The sequence below is a fragment of the Castor canadensis genome, chromosome X, assembly GCF_047511655.1.
Source record: "Castor canadensis chromosome X, mCasCan1.hap1v2, whole genome shotgun sequence".
NCBI classification, from domain to species: domain Eukaryota; kingdom Metazoa; phylum Chordata; class Mammalia; order Rodentia; family Castoridae; genus Castor; species Castor canadensis.
In genome coordinates, this window is record NC_133405.1 from 35,575,928 (window position 1) to 35,588,461 (window position 12,534).

A 12,534-nucleotide genomic window follows, 5' to 3' on the forward strand; every position below is an offset into this window, starting at 1 on the left:
CTCCACACATTTGGCTTCACCCTCTTATACTAGGGTCACTTTTTTTTTTTTTTTGGCAGTTTTGGGATTTGAACTTAAGGCTTTGGGTTCACTAGGCAGGTGCTCTACCACTTGAGCCACTCCTCCAGCCCAGTGTCACTTTTTTTAAGGGTCAGATTCTGTATATGAGAGAACATGTGATGTACTCCCAAACTTTATATAGGATTTAAGACACCAATACAGTTTGATAGTGTTTTTCAGGTAGGTATTTTAAAGAGGTAGACTGTCAGGATCAGCAAGTTAGTTTCTGGTCTCTGAGGACACTGATTTGTTTATTCCCTCCCTTTATAATTTCATTCCCTTAACTGGCCATAATGTTTACTGAAACAATTATTTAATAATTTTATAGCCCATGAAAATTTTTGCAGTACTGGGGTTTCAACTCAGGGCCTACACCTTAAGCCACTCCAACGGCCTAATTTTGTGATTTTTTTTTTTGAGCTAGGATCTCACAAACTATTTGCCTGGGCTGGCTTCTAACTGCAGTCCTCCTGGATCTTTGCCTCCTGAATAGCTAGGATTACAGGCGTGACCCACCAGTACCCAGCTGAAAATGTTTTTTAAAAAAAGTATTTAGCACTATGAAGAGAAAAAGGCTCTTTACAACAGTATTAACTGATTTCTCCTTTTCACTCCCAGAAACAGTATTTTTGCACTTACCATAATATTTTAAAGGGGGGAGCAGTAGCTTGGCTATCCCCAAAGAAGTTGGTACTAAAAGTTCACACAGAGCTAAAATATAATAATACTACAAAGTTTTAAGGTTATTTTTATTTACAACTTTTGAAAAATGTACATTTTTTACATGGGTTACTTGTGCAAAGTTAGAAGAGCAATGAATGCATAAAAGGTAACAAACATTGAACAAAACATATGCTTTGTCCCACGCTATATCTAAAAGTGTGAATATCCAATGAAAGATTGCAGACTTTGACTTAAAGTTTCTCGTAACACTGAAAGGGAAGAAACTAAAGCATGCAGCAGAAACTCAGGATTTAGATGGAAAATAGTTTGCCACAAATATGCTCCCTTCCTTGAATTAATTAAAACTAAAAAAAAAATAAAGATGAATTGTAAGTTTGTTTATCTAGGGTGACACTTCTCCTTTAAAAAGATTAAAGGATCTTCAACTTTCCCTAACTCCAAAACTGATGATTGCTTCCATTCCTCTGCTCCCACACCTCTTTGAAAAGCAAAAAACTTAGACCAGGATTCAGAAACTTTTAACAGGTGTGCCCTGTCAGTATCTTAAAGGAGTGGATATGTCAGTTATTACAATTACTTCAGTTGTTTGGCCAAGCCCTTCATTCCCTCCCTACCAGTAAATTCATATTGCTTAGAAATAAGTATCATAGGATTTTTAGCTTTCATTCTTTCAAAACTGATGTTTATAAAGATTTGTTTCCATGTTTTCTACAGGCCATATTCTAAACACATTCATTTCTGAATCTAACAAAAGGGAAGGACCAGCCAGAATGAAACATGAATTCAGCAATCACTTTGTTAAAAATAACATCCTGGTCATCAGACTATACATTAGAACCACTTATATAACAATTTACCTTAAAAGCTTAGTGTAAAGTACAGTAACACAAACAACTGCCCAGAGGCTTGGAAAGGAAATACAACAAAGAGTTAAGCACTAGTAATGTTTGCAAGTAACCCAGGTACAGTACATTGGATTTCATACAGGGTTTCTCTGATGTTCAACAGGAGGGCAGAAGGGACAGAAGAGCTTGGCAAGGGAAGGTGGAAACAGCACGACAACTATTTGCTTTTAATAAAGTAAATGTAATGAATGACATTAAGGAATAAGAAGGTGATAAACACATCAATATATATTTTTCTTATAGCCAGCCTCTTCTTTTGTTCCACCTGTGGTCAACAGTCACGCCAGCTCTGTTCTACTATTGCAGAAACACGCTTTTCATATTCCCGCTTGTTCTCCTGGTACAGCTGAGCAGCCTGGCTGTTTGCAGGACTATTGGGATTGGGTTCATCCAAAAGAGACTACAGAGAAAAAAAATGTAAATGTTAGTTGTTTCTCAATGCAAAAAATATATATATTTGGAACAAACAGCTGTTTTATGGCTGTCAACAATTGGATTGTCCTAAATAATAGCTAAATTTGCTATCATTACCATACTAACCTTGTGAACTGCAAGTAGCTTAGACAAATACACGTTTTCTGATAGCTTGAGTATTAATGGTCTGTTCTTATCGATAAGCTTTGACCAAAATTAAAAAGGTCTAAGTTACAACTTTCAAAAACAATCACTAACATAAACACATCAAAGGTCATAGTCACATTAAGGAAAAATTCACCTGTATGGATGTTAAAATGGAAGACACATCATAGGTTGGACTCCAACGGTTCTGAAGTATATCCAGACATATACTACCATCTGCATAGACTAAAAGCATAAAAGTATGTATATTAAACATAACAATCCACTAAAGTTTTAATACAGTCAAGATAAAAAAATACCCAAGAATATTTTGTTTCAAAGCTTAAATAATAAATCCCTAGTTAACTCCTTAATTAGCTGCCTAAAAAGATGAGTCAGGCTGGCAGAGTGACTCAAGCAGTAGGAGCACTTACCTAGCAAGCATGAAGCCCTGAGTTCAAACCCCAATGTGTCCAAAAAAAAAAAAGATGAATCATAATCCTTACTAGTGAAATCATGGTGTTTTCTGCCAGTACTGGGGTTTGAACTCAATACCCTGACCTTGCTAGGCTCTACCACTTGAACCACAATCCCAAGTAATCAGGGTGATCAGAGACTCTCAAATGTGACTGGTATAAAACTGGAAGATACTGTGTTCATTTTTCTAAAATGAGCCCTACTTTCTGGGAAATCATACACATTTTCTAAAGGGTCCTTAGCCATAGAATTGTAGGACACTGATTCCTCAAAATTTGTAAACTATAATCTCCTATCTAAAATAATGAAAGACAGCTCAGAGTTCTCAAGGTTCCATTTTGGCATAAAGATATTATTAGATACCATGAAAAATACTTTCATTAACTTAGAACAACAAGCCACTCTAAGCTTACTACTAGGAAAAAAAGTGAAAATTAGAATCACCTGTCGCACTTTTCCAACACAATGTATGCCTGGCTCTCAGCAGCACAATCTAGTATTTGGTAGGCCTAAAGAATCTGTATTTTTTTTTTCAGTACTGGGGCTTGAACTCAGGGCCTTCACCTTGAGTCACTCCAACAGCTCTTTTCTGTGAAGTGTTTTTCTGTGATAGGGTCTCACGGAACTATTTGCCTGGGCTGGCCTGGAACCGAGATCCTCCTGATCTCTGCCTCCTGAGTAGCTAGGATTACAAGTGTGAGCCACCAGCGGCCAGCTATAATCTGTATTTTTAAAATGTTCCATGGTAATTCTGATGTGCAAAACTATTTTTCTAAGTGCTAGTAAAGATAATTACAACACACAGTTACCGGAATCTGGCCTGATATTAAAAGGAAACCTCAGTCACATCCTTATTTTCATTTAATAAGTAAACAAAGATCACTAAAACCAGAAAGGCGGCTCTTAGACGCTAAGCAAGGGGAAAGTACCTTTCTTGCTTCAGTTCTAGGACTAAAGACCAAGATGGCAATAGACCACTATGAACAAGTTCACATTTAAGGAAACAGAAGATGCCTAAGCAAATACCCAAGTAGTACAAATAGGAAATGTGGAATACCACTATATACACCACTGTGATACTACTATATTAGAGTAACTTAAAATACTGTAAGTAATACTTGCCATTTGGATGAAACATCTTGGAGACAAATCTAACTGTAGGTGGCTTATTTGGATATTCTTCAGTGAATTCTATGGTAAGCTTAAATGTTCCTGAAGTTAGAAAAGAATCAGTTAAGAAATCTATTTATCACTTTGCTAAGTAGTGCTTTGTTTTTAAAGCTCCATGCGTTTTTTTCAAATATTAAAATGAAAGAATGCAAAGATACAGTAGAGAGAGGAAAGGCAGACCAGGTAAGGAACACATCTGTAGAAATGGCTCTAAGGATGTTCAGATATTCTAAGAATCACCACACAAAGATGCTTTGTGTTTTGTTTTGCCATTAATCCCCACCCCCCTCAAACTTAAAGACAGCATCACAAACTCAAAATTACTCCTTGCAGGATGACTTTAGCCATGGTATTTTGAAAATATCCTTAAAATAAAATGATCAGAAACTGGACCCAAAGTTTGGGTCTTCTATTCTTCTAAAGCCTAGCCTATTTCAATTAGCTGTCTTAATGGACTAGAAAGAATAAAACACAAAGATTCAAAATTAACACTAGAAATACCAACCCGTAATCAAGTTATTTTTAAAACAGAAAGGAATAAGCATAAAAGTGTTCAGTGGTTCCTTTACATGTAACAGCAACTCTATACTGAAAATTTCATTGAATTTAAGCCATAACAAACTTCACAGTCCCTCACAAAACCCTAAGTATGATTTATAAAGTATTTTAATAAAAAATCAACCCAATCATTCACACTAACAGAGGAAATGAATGGCAGAAATAATTTAAAACTCACCTTTGGTTTAGATTGCATTCAAGAGTCCTACAAATTTACCTTTCTAATGGTATTTGTTTAGGCTACTACTATTGAAAAATTGTTTTTCTTGACCATGTGTCAACCTAAGGTTGCAGGAGGCCCTAAAAACTAGACAAACTAGAATCCATCATTAAATATGATATCTAAAGGTGATCAAGCAATACATAAGAAACATGTAAGCAAGAAAAACAGAGCACAGCGGGTAAGAGCACAAGCTTTGCAGTCAGTCAGATCAGGGCTCAAATCCTTGCTTTGCTACTTTCTAGCTGTGAAACCTTGTGGAAGGTGCTCAACTTGGCTAAACCTCAAGTTCCTCATGTAAAATGAGGTTCATATATACCTGCCACACAGACTGTTGTGAGGCTTAAATGAGGCAAATATGCATAGTGCCACAAAATAAGTACTCCATAAATATGAGCAATCATTTTAGGTACAATGCTAAAATCTTACATCTCTAGTACTTGCTGAAGGAGACAAAACCCAAAACTCCAAACTTCGCTATCACTAAGAAATACCTAATTTCATGTACTAATAAAAATGGAAAAAAAGTTGTAACAAGTATATATATAATTAATGAATTCAGATATTAAGCAGTGTTTTTTTTTTTTTTGGTCGTGCTGGGGTTTGAACTCTTGGCATTTATTAGGCAGGCACCATACCACTGGAGCCACACCTCCAGTCCAAGCACTTGCTTTCTGGCATCCATCAAACACACTGTTAAACACAAGCTGAGTACACATGTGGTGGTTCACAAACTCCTTGACTTGAGCTTTCTGCCCCCAGAACATCAACAGGAGGGTTACCTAGCTACCAAAGAAGTGAATCAAAAGTCTTTTAAAACAGCTTTTAATATATTGAGAAGTGAAGCTACCTGCTTATGTCTACTTGAAAGCAGTCACCCAAATCTGATTGAATGTACACATTAAAAAGGAGGTATTTCATAGTTTTAGCCACATTAAACAATCAAAACGTCTTTCAGTATAACCCTCAATGCAGTTTCTGAGATTTAAACAAAGTTTAAGACTTTGTTTTGTTAAAAACTATAGAATTAGTATTATTCAATCTCAGACTAACACTTACCCTCAGAATATTTAGAAGGCTAGGCTCTAAAATAACTAAAAATTTAAGCCACACCATTGTACACCCTTCTCTACTGATTTTGTGTATTTTCATAAGGAGGCCAAAACATGGAGACTAGGAAAATTATATAAATATGTTAAAAAGCTGGTATATGGCAATAATGACTGATACGGCTGAACTAAAGAGTGTATGTTCTACATAAAAACACAAACATTCAAATTTTTTAAAATACCAAGTTGTCCAAGGAAAATGCCTCTGCAGGTGTTTTTCTGCCCTTTGGCTACTACTTTGTGACCCCTGAGGAGAAAGCATCTATATTTTAAAAATTTCTGATGACTAAAAATTCTGAGTTTTAAGATAATATCCCAAACTCTTCTTCAACACAGGGTTTAATTACTTTAAGAACATCCTGGGCTGGCAGAGTGGCTCAAGTGAAGCAGTAAGACTGCCTGCTTAGCAAGCATAAGGCCCTGAGTTCAAACCCCCGTACCACCAAAAAAAAAAAAATCCTTAGTAGGGCTGGGGACTTGGCTAAAGTGGTAGAGTGCCTGCCTAACAAGCATGAGGCCCTGAGTTCAAAGCTCAGTACTGCCAAAAAAAAAACCCAAAAAAGAAACAATACCCTTAGTAGACTTTGTTAAGGGATCCTTTAAAAAAATTTACATTTAAATTCTTAAGAACACATCTATTATGAAAAGCAAACACTAGTACCTTCCTATGTCTATTAACAATTTTAGATAATGTGATGAAGAATATTATATTCCAAAATCTTTGTATTCAGTATATATGCCAAGATACTCTAAAAGAGAAATATTTCCCCTCAATGTTTTGGTAGCATAAGCTGTCCAGAACACTCCTCTTATTTCAAGTGTGTGAAGTTAAATCAAACTACCTTTACAAATTCCTTTTCTTACGATTTCCTTTCTTTCATTGGAGCCGGGCTACTCCAAAAACTTCTACCAGGAATGGTTAACAAGGAAGAAGCAAAAGTTGTTTGAGGACTCTTAATATATATAGCATATTGGAAACAGCAAAATCAACCATGTCACCTATCCCTAATCAGTCTATTCCTTAACTATAAATTCTGCAACTATAAATAAGAATATTCAAAAAAAGGTCACACATGTTTGTTTTGAGGGCCACAGAGTTCTAGACACCTGAGGAAGCATTCATGGATAATAGCGGGCTGTTTGACAAAATGAATAGAAGAAGGGTACTGTCATTTAGCCCAATTCCTTTCAGTAATGACAGGATGGAGATAACAACCATCAAAAATACAGCCAGTAATGTCAACAGGGACAGTCCAGGTAGATAATGGATTCTGTAAGCACCTTTTCAATTCATACCACTTACAACAAGAGAAGCACCCTTGAAATTTTAAGTAGCCAACCTCCAGCAAAGTGATATGCTATTAATAAAGCCTTGCCTAGCATAAAACAGTCAAGAGTAAAATGAAAAAGCAAGCCAATGAAAACAAAGCCTACTAGAGCTGAAGCAAATATAGTTAATCTGCACAAAAAGCTTAGGTACGAAGAACTAGCACCAATCTAACAGAGAAAAACTAAGTGTAGCTAGCTCTTGCTACAGATCAGTTCAAATGATTAACTGTACCAAAGCAGTATCCTCTTTGAATCACTCTCTCCTGTCATTTCTTTCCATTGCAGCACTGAAGAGCAGTGATATTTACCCGGGAGATGAGGTAGAGAGAAGCTAAAAATATCTGGGTAACTGGCCACAGTTTCCTAGGGAAATCTAAGTATTTGAGACAAATTATAGAGTTGGTTGATTATGACTTACCTCACAGCAAGTTGGGGACTGGCCACATCAAAAACCAATCCAACTCAGCAACAAAAGCATGTATTAAGTAGTTTGTAGAAATATTTTATTTCCCACCTTCAAACTGAAGGGTATATGTGTGCATGTATGCAAAATGTTATAAAATCACAAGAAGATAAATCATGGAAGAAAAAATTATACAAACATCCTTTTCTTTTTAAATCCTTCAAATACTGAAGAATATCCTTTAAAAGTAAAAACAAAAGTATTTACTTTTGATCATCTTTTAAATGTATTAAACTTTCAAGAAACAGTTAACTAAATACACACACATACACACAAAACTGAGTGCATGTAAAATTGTGTCACTGTCAATTTCTTGGTTGTGATATTGTAGTATGTAGAGCCATTCAAGAAATTACCAAACGGGAGGGTATGTGGGGGAGAGGGATGAGGGAAGGTGATGTAGTCTCTCTGTAGTATTTACTGCAACTGCACATGAATCTGTGAATATTTCAAAATAGAAAGTTTTTAAACAGCAAAAAATTAATGTGTGCGTTTTGAAAAGTTAAACTCCAATCATTTATGTACCTATTGGTGTATGTCCAACCTTCAAGTAGGCACATTAAGGCAAACCTCAATTCTAAAGCTGCTTTGAGATCACTGACCATTAAGCCTTGATGAGAGTACACACTGCAAATTCATTTAAAATCAAGAAATATTACAGTCAAATTATTCATCTAAGGCTATCTTAGAGAAATAAGGCTGACAGATCGTCAAAAACAGATAATTGTGTGTAACGCATTTCTGGATCCATTCAGCACCCAACAAACACATAGTAAGCACCTGCTGAACACAATTCCTGCCCTTGGGTTGAAATTCTGAAGCACATGGGCCTCTGGGATCTCTGCTGATTGTCAGCAACTTACTAGTTTCCAGTGCTATGATGCTCCTTCTGAAAAGTGACTGCCTTGCCCAGAATGTTTTAAAAAAGAAAACGAAAAAAACAAACGTATACTTATAATCAAGCAGACAACATCCTGAACACCCTGCCACGCTCTGCCTTCCACCTATGCCTTTAGGAGGCAGAAGCTAGGCAAAGCAGGTTGCTAAGTAGAAGGCACTTGCAGGATAGCTGTGAACCCCTTCCCCAGATGATCAGGTTCCTGAAAGGTGGGTTAAAGAAACTCTCTTACCATCCTCAAATGGGGTCCCTTCAGGCCTGTAACAGAAAAAAACAGTCAGTTCCCACTTCAGAGGCTCCCTCTCCCCAGTTCATTTTAGGAGACTGGCTATCTCAAGGTCTGCCATCCCTACCGCTGATCAAACACCTTTGCCTGGGCTGGAAAGCCACTACTAACACATGTTTGGGCCTCAAAACAGCGCAGGCCGCCGCGCCAACCGCCACCACTCCCCACCCCGCCCCCTAGAGCCCCAAGCGGTTCCCCCAGCAGCGGGAACTGAACTAATCGAGGCACAGGCTCCGGGGAGGCGCCTAGGCCCAGCCAAACCCAAACATTTTCCCTTTCACCCTCCGCTTTCACAAGAGGCCTGCCCCGGGAGCCGACTAAACCGGCCGGCGCCCCCCATCTCTGGCCTGCGCCGGGAACGCAGACTCACCCGAAAATGACCGCGTTCCAAACCATTATGTTGTTCTCAGACGGAGCCCCACTGACTCCAGCTGGAGGATCCTCCTGCAACCTTCAGAGAGACAGACAGGGCCCCCCAGCCCGGCGTTCACGTCGGCTCTCGGCTGCCCCCCACTCCACCCAACCCCGTCCGCTCCGGGACCCGCCCTGTGCCGCGGCAGGCAGCCCCCCCGGCCTCCGATGTCCCTGGCAGCTTACCTCTTGAAGTCCCGCATGAGGCGGCGCCGGGCCGGGGTAGACATATCTCTAGCGGGATCAGGTGTGACGCATACACCAGGGTCTCGGCTCCCTGAGGAGACTGAAGCCGAAGGTGGGGAGGAAGCGCCCAGAGGAACTGCACTGCCTCTCCGAAGTCGAGGGTCGAGCTGGCGCCGGCTAAGCACCACCCCCGAGTAGACGGGGGCTGAACCAACCTGAGAGCAGAGCGAGGGGGGGGGGGTGGAACGCCTTACGCCGGACAGGCCGTACCAAGACGGGGCGGGGGGGGGAGCGAAAGTTGCTTATGTCATTAAACCCCAGAACCAACGCAGCGAGTAGTGCTGGGATGGTCCAGGGGTGAGATGAAAGCCTGGGGCAAACGAAGGCCCGCAGTTTACAAGGATTTAGCAGTGGATGCGACTCCGTCTCCACTGGCGATTCTAAAAGGAATCCTGGGAAGTTTTCTGCTTCCTCCCCCCGCCTTTCCTTTTTTAAGACAGTTTCTCAAGCTAGCCTTGAACTTGGCCATCCTCCTGCCTTTGCCTCCCCAGTGCTGGGATTACTGCATGCACCACCACGGACCTGACTCTTTCTTTCTTTTTTCTTTTGAAACCACATCATTTATTTAAGTACACACTACGACTACGGTGGAGGAAGGAGGACAGCAGAGGAAAAGATTGACAAGTCCCAAACTAGTGGAAGAAGGAATGGGTCGAGGCCAAACCCGTTCTTAAAAAGCGGGAACTCTACGGTACACACCCCTGTGGTTGCAGGAGACTGGGAGGTGTGTGTGTGTGTGTGTGTGTGTATGTGTGTACAGAGAGAGAGATAGAAAGACAGTGAGAGACAGAGATTAAAAATCACAAAGGCAATAATAAACAGGCTTTAACTATGAAAGGGGCCCTGGGTCCCTTTTCTATGGGATGAATCTGTAGGATTTGGATCCCAACATTTACTCCAGTGATTCTCCCAGCGCTGAATAAAATGATGTTAGGTGTCTTGGGGGAGGGGATGAGAGCTTCAGGCAAGTAGAATAGAGGGTTTTTTTGTTTTTGTTTTTGTTTTTAACTCTATGCACTCACAATTTGGCTCTGGAACCACATTTCCCTTTGGCAATTCAACAAGCCAAGTGACACAGAAGAGTCCAAGGTATGAGAATATCCAACTGCAGAGAATTGGAAGGAAAAGCTTCAGGTTGCAGGGCAGATCACAGTTAGTATGTAGACCTGCAAAAGAAATCACAGTTTGAAATAAGAATTTTTAAACATCAATGCAAAATATCTTAGGAGGTAGGCAAAATACACATTTAAGAATGACAAAACTCATGAGAAAGGTGGGTTTGAGTGAAGCCATGGAAAATTTTGTGTGGTACTGGGGTTTAACTCCAAGCCTTGTACTTGCTAAGCGGGCACTTAACCACTCTACCCACTCCACCAGCCCTAGTCATGGAGAGTTTTGAATATCAAGCTAATGGATTTCTTGGAAGGTAAGTTGGCCAGAGGAATTTCATCACCAGAGCTATGCTAATCAGAGATTGGTCCCAGGAGAGCAGCTAGGTGACTCTTGCACTATCTAGGTGACAGATATTACACCAGGCCATGCCAATAAAGGAGAGGAAGGGGTGAAGGGAGAGGGCTTAACAACACATTGAATGTGGGGGCATGAGAGTGAAGGAGTCAACAATGGCTGAAGCTTTAAGCTCCCAGATAAATGGGGATTTGAAGGTGCCATTGAGAGAATTTTATTAGGGTATATAGAGTGAAGCACAAGTTTGTGAGAGGACATTTTAAGTTGGACTTCCTGAGTTCATGAGACTGATGAGACATCCACGTGAAGATGTCTAGCAGTTATCAGATGTTCAGGAATTTGTTTTTTTTTTTAACATGGGATGCAAAGCTGGGTGCCAGTAGCTCATACCTGTAATCCTAGCTACTCAGGAAGCAGAGATCAGAGGATCATAATTCCAAACCAGCCCATGGCAAATAGTTCACGAGACCCAATCTCTAAAACACCCATCACAAAAAAGGGCTGGTGGAGTAGCTCAAGTGGTAGAGCACCTGCCTACCAAGTGTGATGGGTTCAAACTCCAGTGCCAACAAAAAAAATAAAGGGAGTCAAGAAGCACTTAGTAACAGTAATGATTCTACCTGCTGCTTAGGAACAGTAACCTTCCTGGCCAATGATTTAGATCTCCCATAATTTGATATATTAGTTAAATATCTCCCAATAGCACCTATTATGGCTATAGTGAGAAGGAGGTACAAAAAGAAATGTAAAAATCCTTTTCCTCTCATCTAGGAACTTGCAGTCTACTAATACACACCTATGAAATTAACAAAAGCAGGATCTGCAAAAAGAAGTGCATTGGTCTTCTATCACTGCTTAACAAATGACCACAGGTTGTAGTCCAAGTCCTGTTCCTTTCAGTTATAGAACTGAGGGTCCTATTTCATTGCTAGCTGCCAAATAGGGACCACTCCCACCTCCCAGAAGCCACCTACATTCCTTGCTGTGTGATCTACTCCATCTTCAAGGTCAGTGACAGAGAATTTCTCTCTCACTGAATTCCTCGAACACTTTGAATCTCTTCAGTTTGCTTTAAGGGACCTATCTGATTAGGTCAGGTCTACCCTGGGTATCTTTTTTTTTCTCGGGTATCTTTAAATTATCTAATTTGGGACCTTAATTAAGTTTTCTTTATGTTCTGGGGATCTAGCTCACTAGTAAAACGTTTGCCTAGAGTGTATGGAACCCTGAGTTCCATCCCCAGTATCACAAAATAAATAATAGATAAATAAATAAAATCTCAATTTCCTCACTGTAGAACCTAGGTTAGTGTTTGTTTTAATAACTGGGAGGAGGCAATGTAGATACCAGGGGGCTAAGAATCTAAAGGGGTGGTGGCACCTAAGAATTCTGCCTACCTGCACAATGCAGAATGCATAGTAGAAATATGTCAATCCCCAAATGCTGAGCGATCAATCTGATGGAGTCCCAATAAGCTTCCCAAAATAAGTGGATTTCAAATGTTGTAAAAGAGACAAAAGCAGGGCTCAAGAGAGAACGCAAGCCGTTTATATGAGGACAACAACATGAACAAGGGCATAGCGCTAAGTCACATTCTGGAGAAATGGGTAGGCTAGCTTGGCTACTGGAGTGGTTCATTTCTGGGGAATCATGAGACTTCAGCTTGGAAAAGTGAGGGTGACAGGGATGATTA

At 39.9% G+C, this 12,534-nt stretch overlaps 1 protein-coding gene across 1 annotated transcript; it reads right to left on the reverse strand.

Moving 5' to 3' along the window:
* Nucleotides 1-792: 792 nt before the first annotated feature.
* Nucleotides 793-9,536, reverse strand: Ube2a (ubiquitin conjugating enzyme E2 A). Its single transcript, XM_020172051.2, has 6 exons — nt 9,315-9,536; nt 9,088-9,168; nt 8,664-8,689; nt 3,807-3,896; nt 2,365-2,453; nt 793-2,049 (listed from the first exon to the last, which is right to left on the reverse strand). The coding sequence occupies exons 1-6, from the start codon at nt 9,356-9,358 to the stop codon at nt 1,921-1,923; spliced, it is 459 nt and encodes a 152-aa protein (XP_020027640.1). The 5' UTR covers nt 9,359-9,536; the 3' UTR covers nt 793-1,920.
* Nucleotides 9,537-12,534: the final 2,998 nt, after the last annotated feature.